Here is an 18581-nt window from a genome sequence, read left to right on the forward strand (position 1 = left end):
GCTAACAAGTACCAAACATTGCTTTAGTTCACTCCTCATTATGAAATTCAAGGAAGCCACCTAACTTGAATACCCCAGCTTCTCCAGCTATTAAACAACAAGGTTAATAATCCTCTCTCTAGTCTTCTAGGCTTGGTATTAAGATCAAAGGGGAAATGTCATTAAGAACCATTTCATGCTTAGCGAAAGATCTTATGTCTAGGAAAATAAACTTGTGCAGTGGGACAGCATGAAAATAGGAAGAAATATATTTACTTGACTTGGAGAAAAAAAAATCCTCTAATAATTCACCGATAACAGTCAAAGGCCTGTTTGGGGAAGAGTCTGACTGAGTCCAGTATGCTCTGGATTGGTTTGTGCTCAATGATGCTTTCTACAGATGAAGTCGGAATATGATCCTAAATACAGTAGTATGCTTTGATAATATATATGCTATGTAGCATTTTTGTGTGTGCATAAGGACAGATTGACTCACAACTTACAAAAAGCAGTGGTGTTATCTTTCTTGGTATCCCTAAAAAATGAAGAAAGGAGTGACATCTATCTTACTGATTAACTGCTACTTGGGACCCATGTGAGAGGCTTGCATGTGTGGCTGTTAGTACTGTAGCTAATTTCACAATAGAATCTCTCTGATCTGTTTTTAATTGATATCAAACATTTGACTTGGAGACATGTGACTTCTTTAAAGTCAAGAAGATCCAATTACCCTGTATAGATTTGGTTCGGGCTTCTGAAAATGCATTTTGCCAACATCAAATGCATCCCACAGTGATGCTGAGCTCCCATCGTTATCGTTATCATTTAATGAAATGGAAGTTTACAAGCTTTGCATAAGGCAACGCTTGCCCTTTCTGTTCTAAGTTGACATTCCTCACTTTGCAGATTTCCTTTGAGAATCTTTGGTGGTTTGCTGTAGAGATTTAGAGCCCCAGGTCTGAAATCTGGCTTACTGATTCAGACCCTAGCAAACGCACTTACCCCTCTGACCCCAGCCAAATTCTTCAATGCCAGTTTCCTGCCATTTCAAACCAAAAGCAATAATGAAGCTTTGTGGAGATTTTCTGTTAATTTAGTTAAAGTACTCAACACAGCAATTATTCACTTGTCAGTGATAATCATTATTTTAACAATTATTATGTGATACTTAATTTCTAATTCTATTGCAACAATATGCATAAACTCTTGAAAGTTGAGCTATGGTATTATATGCAATAAAGGTATATAACTTCTCAGAATTGAGAAAAGTTTCTAAAATTCTGCATTTCTTAAATATGTTATTTAATTTTAAAAATCACAAAATCATGTACTTTCACAGTTTTTACATTAGGCAATATATAGTAAGCACTCTTTTAGTTTATGAAGACTTGCGGACATAATAAAATATTGCATGTCAATCTATTCAACAGACTTTTTACCCTTCTACTGGCAATTTATCTAGTTATATGCTGGCTCCAGTTTACAAATCAAATTATAAAAGGAAATTATAAATTATAAAAGGAAATTATAAAAGGAAATTCAAGTTTTTTTTTTTTATTTTAACGTTTGTTTTGATAGGCAATGCATTGACCTGTTTGACGTGTTTTCTGCTGCACTATCAATACTGGGACCTCACTGGGACTTCTCTTAGATATTCTGTTGTTGCCCTGTGTTATGGAGATCCTGTAGCTTTGGATCCGCAGGATTGGCCCATTCACGTGCTCCAGCAGATCATAGATGAGGTGGATGTTGGGGTGGGCCAACTCACAGCCCTGGTTATGGGCCTGAGTAGCTGGGTTAGTCAACCCACCAGCTGTGAGCTCTCCAGCACTATCCTTGCTAGTTCACCCTATGCAACAAGTAGCAAGGGGCAGGGGCAGTTCTCCTGTTTTCATGTCCTTGGAACCTGCTCTCCCACACCTACATTACCAAGACTGGCTCTACTGTGTTGACCAGGTGAGGTACAGGGTCCAACCTCCCGAGTATACAGCTGGTGAGGAGCAGGGACAGCTCTCTTGCTCTCAGGACATCAGGGCCAACCCTTCTACCAGGAACAAGTTGTAAGGAGTGGGAGAAAGGGGCATCTCTCCTTGCCCATGCTGCGTTATGACAGATGAGAGGTAGGGCCAGTTCTCCCTCCTTGCTCAAGATCTTGGGTCAACTCTACTGTGCTTCCCAGGTGAGGTTTAGGGCCTCCTCTCCTAAGTGCTGCAGCCTGTGTTGGCAAGAACAACTCTCCTGCTCTCAGGACCTCAAGGCCATCTCTCCCACTTGCAACAGGTGAAGGGAGGCATCTCTTCCTCACTCACGTCATCCTATGGCTGATGAGGCGCAAAATCAGCTCTTCAATTCTCTCAGGCTCTCATGGTCAGCTCACCCTCTCCACCGTCAACAGGGTCAGCTCCACTGTGCTACCCAGGCATAGTGCAGAGCCCATCCTGCTTGAATGCTGCAGCTGCTGAGGGGCTGGGTCAGGTACCCTGCTTGCAGCAGGTGGCAAGGGATGAAGGCAGAAGGCATCTTTCCCGCATCCATGCTGCCACCACATGACAGGCTCGGGTGGCAAGACCAGTTCTTCCACTCTAATATCCTCAGAGCTAGCTCACTCATGTCCCCAGGAACATGGCCAGCTCTGTCGTGCTGCCCAAGCAAGGTGCAGTAACTGATCTCCGGAATGCTGCAGCCAATGAGCAGCAGGACCAATTCTCCCTAGTATTGCAGCCAACAAGGAATGAGGCCATCTCTGTGCAGTCCTATCCTTTTGTCCTTTGGTCGTAATAGGAGCCACAGACATCAACACAGACCGTGGCTACAATAGGGCTATAGACCCAAACATGGGCCCTGGTAGCAGCCAAGACCAGGACATCACCATGGAAGTGGGTGGCAAGCAAGCCACCTACCTCAGCCAGCTCCTCACAGCCTTTAACTCTTCAGATCTGCCTCTCTCCATGGGAAATGAACCATTTTGTCTCTCTCTCTCTCCTCCATACCACACCATGTATTTGTTCATCATAAGAGTGCACAACTTCCTGGCACCTCCAGGGCAAGCCTGTGTTTTCTCCTGGATACGCAGGGCAGCCGCCCCAGGCAGGCTTATGAGTCTCCTTTTCTCACTCAGCTGCTGGATACAATATTCTTGAGAGCAAACATGCTCTTAGAGACAGCCGAGGAAATAATATTGCACAGTTGAAAGGAATATTTTACATGTGTGTACTGACTGATGTAATGCATTTTTGAAAGGAGAGTTGTTGGATTGGGAGTTAGATACATTCTTTGTAATGATTTTAAAAGATGTTTTAAAGTATACATTATTATCTAATATTAACACAGGTGTATAATAAGATCAAAGAAAAAAGTGAATAGTAAAATCAGCCTCCACCATGCCAATTTTTCTTATTCCATATGAAAGCAGACCTATGAACTTCATATATATCAGTTCAGGGGGAATACCAGGCATGCACACATAGATAATTCCCTCTATTCCGTAACTTTTAAACTTCCTTCTGTATTCTGGTTTGTCAAAATGCAGAAGACCATAGCAAAAAGCAAAGGAGACAAACCGGGGCATTGGGCAAACATTTAATTAAGGAGAAGTGGCAGTTTACTGCATCATCGCTCAGCATCAGCAGTAAGAGTCATGAGTAAAAATGGCATTGTTTGCCCTAAATTACGACGAGATGGCTGTGATGTTTGTGCAGTTCTTGGGTCCTCCCATGCTGTTTCTCAGCAGCTATCATGTAGCAGTTCCTTGAGCATTGTCATTTTCTGCATTTCCTTCACTGTTCTTACACAGTTTTTTCCTCTGTGTCTTGTCTTTCCTCATTCTAAGATTTGTCCTTGATTTATCATGTTTCCCGTGAATTTCCTCAAAAAAGTTTATAGAGGAAGTTGTATTTGTGGATCTTAAGTGTATAAAAATTTTCTGTCTGTTATTCTCCTCATTTATTTTTTTTCTGATTAAAGGATCCTCAGAAAGATGAAGCAATTTTCCACATGCCCAATCAAGTATTTATGAAAAATTCTGAATACATTTTAGTTTCTTATCCTGAGTAGTTGGACTTTCTTGGTTTGCATTCCTCTTCAGAAGGGTCTAGAATCTTTCTGCACTATAGAATCCTGAAATGTCACCGTGATTATCTAATTTGTGTCATCCACTCTACTGGATAATGGGAGGGACTGCAAATCTAAGACATTTCCATTAAGTCCTAGAAAACTGATTTGATTGTGTTCCATTACTATAAACTGTGTTATAGAGTGCTTAATATATGTAGTATCAGAATACATGTGTTTTTTATTAAATACATTGCAGCATGCTACAGTAGCACTGAGTAACTTTTAGAAAATATGGCCAACTTAAGATAAACTCAAGTGGTATTTTGGAGGATATTTTGTTTTAGGAAGCTTTGGTTGTTTTTGGTTTTTTTTGTTTGTTTGTTTCCTTACTAGTCTTTTGTTTTCCAATTTTATGTTTTTGTGGATTTTTTTGTGTGGACGTGTGTCTCTGTATGTGTATATGCTTCTGCTGTTTCTTTGGGGTTTTTCTTGTTTTGTTTTATTTTCCACTGTTTGTTTGTTTTGTTCTATTATGGTTGGTCTGTATATCTTTTATTTGCATGCTTGATTTATAAGAGAGAGAAAGAGAGAAAGAAAGCACAGAATTAGATAGATTGGGAGGATATTAAAGCCATAATCAGAATATATTATATGAAAAAAAATCTATTTTCAATTTTAAAAAGGAAAGGAAGAAGAAGAGCATCAGTAGGATGCAGTCCTCCTTGGGAAAGAAAACCATGCCTTTCATAACAGAAGAAAAAAATATTTGTGGTAGCAGCCTCTAAATAAATACATATATATATATATATATATATATATATATATATATATATGTTATTGTATTTTCAAAACCTGGTAATATAATTCCTGGATTGAATAGCATATTTTAGCACTAGTCAAGGACTTCATTGTGTTACTGCTCAGTGTGTTTTATTTTTAAACAATAATTGTTGCTAAGTAACATGAAAAGCAAAGGTGAAGTAAAGGTTCATTTAAAATGCTGAAGACTGCTAATGTTTCACTTTTTTATCCTTTAGCAAGTGTTCTACCACTCTAGTCTATCCAAGAATTCTTAGGGTTTACCTTTTTATAAGGCAAACATAACAGGATTTTAAAGATATTTTACAGTCTTTCCCACTGTCAGAAAATGTAGCTCTATACCCTCTGTATTCTTATACCTGTATTAATAATTAAAACATATTTAATGTTTATTATTAGTTTATTTTAAACATAGTTTTTTTTCATATAATATATTCAGATTATGGCCCCACTCGACAAACTCCTCCCAGATCCTCTCTATCTCCTTAACTCCTCACCAGTGCAAATTTGCATCTTTTCATACTGTCTCTCTCTGATTAGAAACCATATAAACATCTAAATAATAATAATTATAATAATAAAAACAAATAAACCTGAGTAGGAAAAATCAAGGAAAGGAAAGGAGAAAGAGCCAAAGAATAAATACAAGAAACACACATATATGCTGACACACATACACATATTCACAAACACAGAACTCCCATAAAACCACATAATCAGAAATCATAAGCAAAAATATTATCCAAACAAAGCACCATGAGATCTTAAAAAAAAAAAAAATACAGTGGCCGGAAAGTTTCTCCAGTCCCTCCAAGTCCCCACAGTCCCTTGGCCCACTTATAAAATAATCACTCAGAAGGTTCAGAAGCTTATATTAATTATAACTGTTTAGCCATTGCTCAGGGTTATTACTGACTAGTTCTTACATTTAAATTAACCCATAATTCTTATTTACGTTTAGCCATGTGGCTTGGTACCTTTTCTCAGTTCTGCTTTGTCATCTTACTTCCTCTGTGTCTGGCTGGTGACTCCTGACTCAGCCTTCCTCTTCCCAGAATTCTTCTTGACTGCTTGCCCCAACTGTACTTCCTGTCTGGCTATTGGCCAGTCAGCATTTTTTTTTTAATCTATCAATTAGGAAATACATACTCACAGCATACAGAACAACATCCCACCTAAAAAAAGAAAAATAAATAAAACCTCAAAAAATATCAATGTGTTCAGTTTGTTTAGGTCATCTACTACTGGGCATAGGGCCTGGCCTTAAGAGTGCTTTGTACACTCAGAGAAGAAATGTAATTTTTCATTTGCAAGTGGTTATCATTTGGAGATAGCTTTTGGGTTAGGGATGTGTGATGTGTACTTATGTCCACTTCCACTCTCAGAACAGGAAACCATCAGGACCATATCCTTATAGGCCCTGTGCATGCTGCCACAGTCTGAGTTTTTCTATGTATCATAAGGTCCTGCTGTGTTTAAAAAGCCTTGTTTTTTAAATGCCTTCCATCCCCTCTGGATCTTAGAATCTTTCTGCCTCCCCTTCCAATATTTGTAGACTGCTGAGAGGAGGGATTTGATGGAGACCTCCAATTTAGGATAGAACATTCCAAAAGTTCTCACTCTGCACTGTCTAGTTATGGGTCTCTGTATTTATTCTCATCTAATGCAAGAGAAAGTTTCTCTGATGATGGCTGAATAAGACATTGAGCTATGGGTATAGCAGAATGGCATTAGGTGTCATTTTATCATTTTGTTCTTTTAGCAGAACAGTAGTATTTGGATTTCCCCTAGGTCTCTGATACATCTAGTCTCTGCCACGTATATTGGAGATGGATTTCATCTCATTGAGTGGGACTGAAGTCAAATCACTTTTTGGTTGGTTACTCACACAAGCTTTGTGCCACCATTGCAATAGCACATGTTGCAGGCAGATCAGCATTGTAAATCAAAGGGTTTGTAGCTAGATTGTTATTTGCCTTACCCTTTGGTAGAGTACAGAGTACCTTCCAATACCATGAATACTAGTCAGTATGAGTGAAGGCTCTCGGTAGGCCTCAGCTCGACATCTCCTTGTTTAATAGGTTCTCTAGGTGTTGTCTTTATGACTAGGGCCTTACCATCATTTGTGGAGAACAAATAGGTAATAGCCTAAGGTGTTTGGTGTTTTCAGGCCCCTTTGGCCAACAACTCAATTAGATATAACTCATTACTGCAACTGGAATCTACATTTCATTGTAAGAAGTGTGTGGATTTACACCTGGGTCACCAATTTGATTCAATTGATCAATGTGACTGTTTTTATGCCAATACCAGGTTCATTTTACCACTATTTCCCTGTGGTACAATTTGAGGTCAGGATTGTGATAACTACCAGTTCTTTTATTACTCAGAATTGTATTAGCTTTTTTCAGGTTTGTTTCTCTCTCTCTCTCTCTCTCTCTCTCTCTCTCTCTCTCTCTCTCTCTCTCTCTCTCTCTCTCTCTGTGTGTGTGTGTGTTTCCCTATGAAGCTGAAGATTGTCCTTTAAAGATCTATGAAGAATTGTGTTTTAATTTTGTTGAGGATTGCCTTGAATCTGTAGATTGCTTTTAGTAGGATGACTACTTTTAGTGTACTAAATCCTACAGAGCCATGAGCGTGGAAGATCTTTCCATCTCTGATATCTTCTTCAATTTCTTTTGTCATGGTCCTAAGGTTTTTATGATACAAGTCTTTCACTTCCATTTTAGAATCACCTCAAGATATTTTATGTTTCTCTTGAAGCGGTTGTGAAAGTCATTGTTTCTCTACTTTCCTTCTAAGATGATGTCATTGGTATGTAGGAAGGCTACTGATTTTTGTGTGTTAACTTTCTACCAGGTACTTTGTCAAGAGTTTTTGAGCTGTAGGATTTCCTGGGTGAATTTTTAGGGTTCCTATATATATAGTCATATCATCTACAAATACAAATACTTTGATTTCTTCCCTTCCTATTTATATTCTCTCCATCTTTTTCAGTTGTCTTGTTGCTCTAGCTAAGACTGTATTGAGTAGGTATGGAGAGAAAGGACAGCCTTGCTTTGTTCCTAATTTTAGTGGAATTGATTTGTTTCTCTCCATTAAGTTGATCTTGGATGAAAACCATCCCTTATTATTTTAATATATGTATCTTGTGTTCCTAGTTTCTCCAAGAGACTCTTTCTCTCTCTCTAGAGATGTTAGATTTTTTCAGTTTTTTTCTGCATCTAATGCAATGATCATGTGATCTTTTGTCTTTCATTCTGTTTATGTGGTGGATTACATTTATTAATTTACAAATATTAAATAATCTAACTATTCTAAAACACTAAACTTGAATACTTAAGCCTTCTATATTTCTGTGATTCAGTCATCAGATGGATTTAAGACTCATAAAACTAATAATCTTCCACAAGTGTTATTTCTGTGATGAGTGGAAGCCAAGTCCTAGTGAAATTCACATTGTTAAAAAATACGTATTATCATTTTATTACATTATGTTAATATGAATCACATAGTTATTATTAGCTCTGGAAAAACCTGAATCACAATTAACACAGCTCTGATTTTATTTTCATTTAGGATTTTTTTCTCATTCAAATTCCAGAAACAGTTTGAAGACTGGAGTTAGTATTGTTAGATTACTTAAAATGTAGCATAAGAGAGACAGAAGAATAAAAGAAAAGTGACTTTATCTGGAGGACCTTGTTTATGGGGAGAGAGAATTCTGTCACCACTTCTAAGGATTGATAGAATACCTATGGGGAAAAATTAATGTGGCCTCTTCTGGAATGAAAGGAATTCTGTTGTCCTCAAGGAAAACTAGGAAATGTAGTCTTTCAGCAGGAAGCTATCATTCCTAACTCTGAGAGGATATAAAGGAAAACTGTAGGGCAGGGGTGTTATACCCATTTTCTTTTCAGGAGTGACTTTGTCAAAGGAAGGAGTTCTAGGTTCATTGAAGAGAGGGTCCTCTGGCCATGTATCAAGGAGAGAGTCTTATCAGCTACGATGGATCAGATGATTGCCATCCTGAATTCCTGGAGAGGCTTGGGAAATAATTACCGAGAGCTGAAAGCAGATGATTTGCTTACAGAGTAAAACTGAGACATTTCCCAGGAAAGTTGAGAAATAGGAGGGAGCAGAGATGGGAAAGACAGAGTGGGCCAGTGAGATCAATTGGTCATAGACTTGATTTAGAGTGACAACGACTTGTCCCATTGCCAGGACTATTGCACTAAAATAAGCTAGCAGAAGTGGCAGAAAGCTACAGGGCATCAAGAAAGGGGGAGAGGAAAAAAATAGAGGACTAATGTCAAGAATTGTATCTGGCCAGCAGTGAAAAGGTCTCTTTTAGCCAGAGTCTCTCCACAGCATGTAAAACTTCTGTTTACAGATGCATCAGGAGCAAATGGAGCTGTTGTAGGTTGAGAGCTATTGAGGAAGCTTTCATGGAACCTTGTATTTGGATATAGTCTGATGTTCAGTAAGTAAAACATTTAAAAGACAGGATAAAAAGCAGTATGAGTGTTGTGCCCAGATCATGACCCCCAGAGAGACCACCAAAGACGAGCAAGCCGGAATGCAAAAGCAAGGTTTAATTTCGGGATATCCAAATGTAATACAAGCCTAGGCAGGGACTTCGTCCAACAAATCCAATGCAGTGGGGGCTGGAGGAAGTGCCCACCTGTCTGCAAGCTCAGTTTTTTTTGTTGTTGTTGTTGTTGTTTTTGACAAGCTCAGTTTTTAAAGGGAAAAATCACAAGGTTACATCATTTAGGGGTGATAATACAGGTACAATTCTGATTGGCTTGTGTCTAGGAATTCCAGAAATCACAATTCAATTTTCCTTCTAAGGAGGTAGTTGCCCGCCACTATTTCTCATTGGCTGCCCCCAGATGGGGGCATCTGGTGATTACACAGTCACTATGGAAACTAAGGTTGGGACATTCTATGGTCGAACAGTTACCTAGGGGGCCAGGGAGAGGACATTACATAGTTCGGCAGTCATTACCTCCTGACTACCTTGTGACTCTATACTTTTACACTTCCTGGTTTCTGGAATCTGAACTGACTGGTTTCAGTAACTTCTGGCCTGTTCCAGTAACTTATAGCCTGTAGCTAAAAGGAGCAGTCTTAGGCCTTAGTTTTGGGGTGAAAGCATTTTGGTCTTATTTTGGTTCCACATGAGGATACTATGGAGGAAAGAGTGATCAGGGGAAGAGCCAGAGTGGAAGGAAAGCAAGTAATTTTTGTCTGGTCCCTGTGTCTTTAGATCTGATTTCAAACCAGGTAGAATTTGTTGGCCTGGAAGCAGCATTGTTTCAGGAGGGCTCAAAACTCATCCTTAGCAGTAGTCAGAAATGGTCCTTTTTACTCTTGCAGTACTGCAGCTGGCCCTGAAAGGTCTTAAGCAGATCTGAGCTGGTGAGACAGAGGTTAATTGATGCAAAGAAGGCTTCAGGCCAGCCATTTTAGTTATAAGTCCCCCAAACAATGTACAGAGTAGCAGGAAGAGAAATAATTTTGATGGTCCATTAGTCCCTTTTAGAGGTCACTTGTCTGCTTTTCAGGGTTTGGGGATGTTGGTCTTTTGGTACCTGCTAAGAACTGATGTATGGCCACTGAGTAGAGTAGCAATTTGAGTACCTCAGAAAAGATTCCATCCAAGGGGCCATGATGAAACTTAACAGTTGTCAAAGATCTAGGACATCAAGAGTTAATAACTATACAATTTTGTGGAATATTAAGAGACAAAGTTTCATGAGAAAACATTTATGTCAAGATTAACATGAGTTAAACACAATTGTGCAATGGGCTGAACCATGTACCAGAATTCTAAAGGAGGATAAAGTAACTGTAACTATCTGTTTGTTATATCAGACTCCTGCACAGGTAATAAGTACCTCAAAGCTTTGTAAAAGAAGTCAATATAAATTAGCACTGAAGAAATGAATCTGAACAAAATGTTTCTAAGTGATATTCCTTGCTTCTGCATATGAAAAACTTTGTATACTTGTTTCAAATATTAACAATACCAGCTATTATTTAGTGAACCAAAACAGTGTATCTCAAGTAAAACAAAGTTTCTTGAAAAGGTGGAGTTTTAAAAATTAGAACTATTATCTTAGTGCTTAAAATCATGAACTAATACGTATTTTCATTAACATCAAATTGTATCTGTATTCCAAGTTCATATAGTAAATATCAAGCCACATAAAAAGATAATGTAATTCTAAGTTGTATTCCCACAAAAGAAATGATTTTTAATTTCCAATTTAAAAAAAATCTCAAAGACAGTAATTATCTTGCTTTCTCCTCAATAATCTAGGACATTGTAAATTACTAGCCAAGTCAGGGACTGTCATGTCAGGAATAAATGATTCACTTTACAAAGGTTTCTAAAATTAACCCTATGAAGAGACCCTTTTAAAATTTTGTACATTTTTTTTTTTTTTTTTTTTTTTTTTTTTTTTTTTTTTTTTGGTTTTTTGAGACAGGGTTTCTCTGTGTAGCTTTGCGCCTTTCCTGGAACTCGCTTTGGAGACCAGGCTGGCCTCGAACTCACAAAGATCCGCCTGCCTCTGCCTCCCGAGTGCTGGGATTAAAGGCGTGCGCCACCACCGCCCGGCTAAATTTTGTACATTTTTATTCCATATGTCCAACCAACAGATGAAAGATGAAAGGAACCAGTCATGCCAAGTCTTCCACAAATAACTTATGTGTAACATGAACTGAATTAACAAAGAAGGCAAAAGCCAAATTTTACTCCTTTTGTTTGGATAAATCTCTAGGTCACCACATCCTGACAGCAGTAAGCATGTTTCTTAACGTCATTTACTTTAAAAATAGATTGTTTGTTCAGAGGCATAATTTGTAAAGCAAGATAACCAAATTAAATGAGCTTTGGGCTCTTGTAATTTCTTAGAAAACATTAATAAGCATCACTGCCAAAACTCATGTACTTGTTCTAGGATTTAACCTAAGAGCACAGCCACTGGCCCTGGCCTGGCCCTGGAGCTCCCTATCTGGGTAGAGACTGGATTGTATTGTCAAAGCACCACAGATGAGCACAGGTTGAAGAGAATCTCCTTCACCTAGTCATCTCCTCCTGATGAATCTGTCATCTACTTTTAATCAGGGAACATGGGTGTGTGGGGTCTGGACCCTGAAATTAGCTTTTCCTAAAACAAAGAAATGTATGCCAGGGTGAAGGGCATGACAAATTGACCTAGCATGCAGGTCCCATACTAGTTGAGTGGTAGGCTTAGGTATATGGTTTCCCTGTTGACAGTATTTTCATATACTGGTTCAAGAGATGTGGAAGATAGAGTAATTGCTATTTGCCTCTCTTCTTTTGAGTCATTTGGGATCTTGATATAGATTCTAAGATCCTCCACTCTTCATGAAAATCTATTCCCCATCATGTGAGACATGAGTAATTCATCTTTACATAAGGAGGAGGGCTTTTTTTCCCGCCTGGTTTGTCCTATATGGCCAGTGGGGCTTATGCAGCCAGAAGTAGAAGCATCAGATTTCTGGCAGGACTTATCTCTCATGCCTCCACATCCTACAATGAGGCTGGCATGCAACTTACTCAGAAGAATGGTGCTCCATCCAAGGGAACTACTTAAGCCTGGGAGTTTCTACCATCTAATCACATTATAAATTTAACCCCTTATACCAAAGCTATCAATCTTTTATAACCACTTTTAAAAATATGCCTGATTTGGAATATTGTTTTGCATTAATTATACTTTAAGTTTGCTTTAAACTTGTTTTGCTTTACTTGCTTTAGGCTTAATGTTGAAAACATTTGCAGAATACTATCTGATGGGGGATAACAGAAGATGGTATGATGTGAAATAAATACTGGTCTATCCCTCCCTCAAGCTTGTCTTTGCAAATCTCATTGTACTTAGCATGACTGATCATTAACTTGTATATATTAATTATGTTTAAGAGTCTATAATTATTTGTAACTATTTTATAAAATTAGGATTTTATAATTTTATCCTTTTAAGTTGGAGGCTTAAAAATTATAATTCTTGAATTAAAGATTCTTTGATATCAAAATAAAGTTTAAACTATAAATATAGTTGTAGCTGGAAGTTTTCCAGTGTCCTGCCTGGTCTGTAGCTGCTCAGACCCAAATAAACACACAGAGGCTTATATTAATTAAAACTGCTCAGCCATTAGCTCAAGCTTACTACTGAGTAGCTCTTACACTTAAACTCGGCCCATTTCTGTTCATCTGTATGTTGCCACGTTTTCCATGGCTTTACCTGTGTGCCATTACATGCTGCTCCCTGAATGGCGGGCTGGCATCTCCTCACACAGCCTTCCTCTTCCCAGAATTCTCCTTGTCTGCTTATCCTGCCTATATTTCCTGCCTGGCTACTGACCAATCAGCATTTTATTAAACCAGTGTACAAAAGCATTATCCCAGAGCATATAGTCAATGAGGATACTGGACATTTTAGTGTACTTTTACAGAATTTCAGTTTTTTATTTGACTCAGTTTCTTCAAATATCTGAAGCTTGACAAAGAGCAAAATACTACAGTTTTTATATGGCTTAGTTTTACCAAATAGCCAAAGATTAACAAAGATAGCAAAAACATTACAGTTTTTATATAACTTAGCTTCACCAAATAGCTAAACCTTAATAAAGTTAGAAATTTATCAGTGTTTTGTATAATACAATTTTAAAACAAACCATCTTAGAAGCCTAATGTTGCTTCATTAGTCTAAAATGGGCAATACAATGATAAATAGAAGTATACCACATGATAATCTTTATCAAGATGGTGGTAAGGTTACATGGCCTACTTGCATCCTGATAAAGTCACCATCCAAGATGACAGCAAAAAGTCACACAGTTGCAGAGTCATCAGCCAAGACAGTAGCAAGCCAGATGCTCCTCCAAGGTGAGCCCATCAGGCACACACCTTTTTCCTAAACAAGAGTTTGAATCCAAGTTACATGCATACTATGCAGAGCAGATTAAGATTATCTATACAAATACTTTTCCCTATTAACCCTGCATTGTTACAGATTTTAAGCTAACTTTTTCTGCTTGGACTTTTGCAGCCATTTAAACAACTCCTACAGATTCTGATACAGCCTTTCAAAACCATGCTTACAGATTTGAGATAAAATGTTTTTAGAAATATTAGAGCAGGGAGTATTTAGAGAGTTCAACTTCTGTGATTACACTATGTCATTTTTAAAGATAGTAAACAAAACCAAGGAAAAGGGATGGGGTACTTAGAGAGTTAAACAAAACCAAGAAAGGGATATGAGATAAGCAGCAGTAATCCCCTTTTCGGAATAGTTTGCTTTTTAGCCATTTTTAAGCACATAGTGTCTTTTCTTGGGCTGTTATATTTTGCTCTCTTTCTCCCCGTCACAGGGTCAGGTAGCTAGCCTGACCCAGGACAGAGGAGTTGGAGGAAACTTTTAAACAAACATGCTTGGTTTGGAGTAACCAGCCAAATTACAACTGCTCCTTAGAAGTGTAGAACAGTGTATTATCCACTCCCAAATCATTCAAATCTGTGGAAGACTGAACCCAGTGATCTACATATTCATAACCAGTTAGTGTGTGACCGCATATGGGCATAGACAGCCTAAAATACTCTTGCAGCTTACTGTTAAAGATGCAAGTAAGGATTTCCCAGGTTTGGAGAGGCAGATCCACAAGTAGGCCAAAGCACAAGACAAAAGAGGCATAAGGTAAAAGAGTCCTATGCTATCTCTGTCAGGAGTAATTGTAAAGATATAAATTTGGAGACCCAGTTGAAATAATGTGTTCTGGCTCTGGGTATGATTATAAGCCACAGCCTTGAGATAGATTAAAATGAACTATGAGTTTTGTGGAGTTGGGGGCTTTAGACCATGCTGCCATTTCATCATATGGAGTTATTTAAACTTGTTTAGATAAGCGGTTCTCAACCTGTGGGTCACCACCCTTTTGAACATCAAACATCTTTTTCATAGGGGTGGCCTATCAGATATCCTGCATATAAGGTATTTTCATTACAATTCATAACAGGAGCAAAATTACAGTTATGAAAAAGCAACAACATTTATAGTTGGGGGTTACTACAACATGAGGAACTGTATTAAAGGTTTGCAGAATTTAAAAAGTTGAAAACCACTGATTTAAGTTGTAAATTTGTGCCAGCAGTGGCCATTGCAATTATGGTCCTCCAGTGAACCCCAAACCTAAGAATGTCAGGTCAGTGAAAAGTTCTGAGTTTTGGAGTAAAGCTCTCAGAATCTTTGACCAGCTATGGAGAGCATCTCCTATGTCTCTAAATGACTGAACACACCAACTAAGAAAGGGGTGCCCCCAATCTAATGGACAGTTCCAAGGGTAAGGAACTGCAAGGACAGGGGAAGATTCTCAGAGCTTTCAGCTGAATGAGTGGTGTCACAGCCAATGGAAAGTCTCCAAGTCTTTCTCCTGACAGGCCTTTCAGAAGAAAGATCCAGTGACCTCCCAGATTTAACTGGGGTACCTCTGAATCAGGCCCAATGGGTTACCTTGTCCCAGCATTTTGCTGTGTTGTCTGTGTGTGACTGCAGACTGTCAGGGCAAGAGAATAAGGTGAAAGAGAAAGATTAGAGAGAGTGTGAAAAGAAAAGGCTTCCTAAGATGAATTGGTTACTATGCAGGGCTATGGGGATCTCAAGTAAAGTCTTAGAGTTGCCTGCTAGGGACGAAGGCTCCAGAACTTTTCCAGGTTTTCAGTGCCATATGTTAGATTAATTAAAAAGTAGAGTTAGAGAGACAGAAGGTGAAAAGAAAGGGAGACTTGGTCTGACTTTAGGTGGGACCATGTTTCTTCACAGTGAGGGGGCATTTTGTCACCCTAGTGTGTTGATGGCCAGAATGCTTATAGAGAAAGATGGATTACTAACAGGGACTATGGGAGTCCAGCCCCTTGATAGTCCCCTTCCAGGGTCTGGGAAGAATCTACAACTAGCTGATAATTAATCTTTGATGAAAAGAAATGAAACTATGTACACAAAACTCCTAGTCCATACACTTTATTATTCTGTGTCAATTCTCTCTCTACACAGCTTCTATTCTGCTCTCATGCCTAGCTCCTTTCTTGCCTGATTTCTCTCTACATTGATCTGCTGTCCTCTCTAAGTTCTATCTTAATTCTCTCATCTTAGTTCAGCCCTATCTAGGTTCTCATCCATCCAGTTCTTCCCCATCTTAGCTCCTCTCCCATCTCCTTCTTTCTTATCTTGTTCTTCCCCATCTGGCTCTTCCTCATCTTCCATCTCGTTCCTCTAGTCCTCTCTTCTAGCCCTTCAATCTAGTTCTTCACCACCCTAGTTTGTTTCTCTCCAGTTCTTACCCATCTAATTCTTCCATTTTCTTTTCTCTTCTCCATCTTGTCCTCAAGTTCTCCCTCAAATCCTCCTCTAAGTCTCCTTATACCTCTCAGTTCTCTGTCCTCGAGTTCTCTAGAGTAGTCAGTTATAAACCCAAGCAATAGCAATCCTACCTCTCCAGCCAGGTCACCAGGCTTGAATTCCTACAGGGTCATAAAGGCAGGTAAGAATTTTCCTCAGGCAGTGACTGTCAGGCTTTTTTTTACAACCCAAAAGGGGAGTGATAAAGGAGGAGGTCAACTGAGAGCTAATGATCAGTTAGTATATCAGAAAAAGGGAATGTGTATGCTCAAACTACATTCCTAGAAGTGGTTAGGTAGCAAGTTAAGAGTCTATATTGTTAGTAAGGCTGTATAAGAAAGCAGAGTCTCACCTTATATTGCACAAGAAATAAAGCTAGGAGACAGGTATTGTTTCCATAAGGGTGTTACCTTAGTTCAGGAGATCATTTGGCCTTGGATGATTGATAGATATTTTAAATAAATACACTGCTAGGAGTTCTTGGAAGCACACAAGAAAATCATTGTAGGAACCAGCTAATATATATACAAAAACTAAAATATCACCAAGACTTCTTAAGCCATTGCTTGACCTTCAAAAAAGTCCTTGACTTTTCCAAGTAGTAGCTTTTGTGATAGTATCTGGGTTCTATTACATTTTCCTGTGGCTTGTAGCAGGATACAGGCCCTTATAGGGGCAGAAACCACTTCTGCAGTCCACAAGGGGAACTGGGAATTGGATTCTTACAGCAGGAGACTATCAGGTATCCCACTAGATTTTTATTATTATTAAACACCTACATTATTTCTCTGTCTTTAGCCTGCAGTGACCTGGAATTCAGAGAAGTGGCAAACAGACTTCGAGACTGGTTCAAGGCCCTTCATGAGAGTGGGAGCCAAAATAAGAAGACAAAATCACTGCTGAGGCCTGAGAGAAGCAGTAAGATTTTTTAAATTGGATAAAGCTATTATCTTGAACATGGTGACCTACATCTATTGAACCTCTCAGAATAAATATGCTTGTCAACATTTATCCTTTAGCTATACTATGAACAAAATCCAGCACATTGTTTCAAAGGACTTCTACAGTAGTTTGTAAGAAAATAAAACAAAGTCAACTCTGACTTAGGCATGAGGATTGTGTCTTCAGAGCATTGATGTTCTAGTTAGAACTGTTACTAGCCATGGTGGTGCATGGCTGAAACATCATTTTGGAGACTGAGGCAGGAGTATGAGTTTAAGGCCCCATGAGCTACATAACAAGATGCTTTAAAAATTAAGAAAGGAAGAAGAAATAAAATAGAGGAATGTAAAAAAGCTCTATGTGTAGGAGGATATAAAACAAAAGGCTTTTGTTACTATTTAGAGATCATACATAGATTCATCTGGATGGTGATGACATGTTTAATTTTGTCCTGTGTGAAGTGGATATATAAGTTCCTTAAAAGTCAGTTTCACACAGAATATTTGGCTAGTACAGCTTTTAGCTGTTACACCAGATTTTAGTCCCACAGGTCGAGAACAAGACCACCGCCACAATTTTTGAGCCAAATTAGAGGAAGCTTTAATTAAATACTGCCTAGATGATGGACTCTGGCCTGGCCCATTTCATGGTTCCCAGAAAAGGACAATGCATCACATTTTGCAGAGCCTTATAAAAGCAAACCCATAAGGTCTGATCAGTAGCAAGCATATATCCTGACATACTTCCTGCCTACATCCAGTCAGGGACAAGCATACATCCTGACATGCATGCTGCTTATGTACCTCCCTCCTACATGTGATCAAGCACATACAGTGCAGTTGGGTCAAACAAATCTGTTTAGGAAACTGACAAGTGTCTTCTTATCTTCAATAAACAATAGTCTCCAGCATTTCAGGAAGTATATGTCCTTAGGCAAGGGGCTTATAGGTTAGAGGCATTTTGGTTTCATGAATCTCTTAGGCACAATAATTAAAACTTAAAACATAACTTTGGCTCTTACACCAGAAAAAATAACAAACTGGTGTGGAAATTGACAAGAGAAATGAGGTATTGCTATGAACAATTTAATATTTCACTTATATGAAATATGTGTTTTTATTTAATGTATTTAGAAATAACATTGAAACATGGCTGAATATTTAAAAGATCAGAAAGCTGATTTTTTCCTAAGAGGCTGGAAAAAAATGGAAGAAGTAACAATATGAGTTCTGTGTCTTAGCTGGCAAAGAATTTTCCAGCATGTGCCCCTCACTGTTTACCATGATGAACAAGAGCTCCATTTCTCTTAGAAACCATCAGTACGCAGTTTCTGTCCATATGACAGTAATGTCACGC

At 38.5% G+C, this 18581-nt stretch overlaps 1 protein-coding gene across 5 annotated transcripts in view; it reads left to right on the forward strand.

The window, feature by feature from the left end:
* The window catches only part of Spock3 (SPARC (osteonectin), cwcv and kazal like domains proteoglycan 3), a 466472-nt gene that overhangs the window by 428067 nt on the left and 19824 nt on the right, over positions 1–18581 (forward strand). For all 5 annotated transcript variants that reach the window (XM_052752354.1, XM_052752352.1, XM_052752351.1 and 2 more), the window contains one exon: positions 17082–17201. In XM_052752354.1, coding sequence (XP_052608314.1) covers positions 17082–17201 — 120 coding nt within the window. The remainder of the gene's footprint in view (positions 1–17081; positions 17202–18581) is intronic.

Source organism: Peromyscus californicus, unplaced genomic scaffold (genome assembly GCF_007827085.1).
Source record: "Peromyscus californicus insignis strain IS unplaced genomic scaffold, ASM782708v3 Scaffold_23__1_contigs__length_62951481, whole genome shotgun sequence".
Lineage (NCBI taxonomy): Eukaryota > Metazoa > Chordata > Mammalia > Rodentia > Cricetidae > Peromyscus > Peromyscus californicus.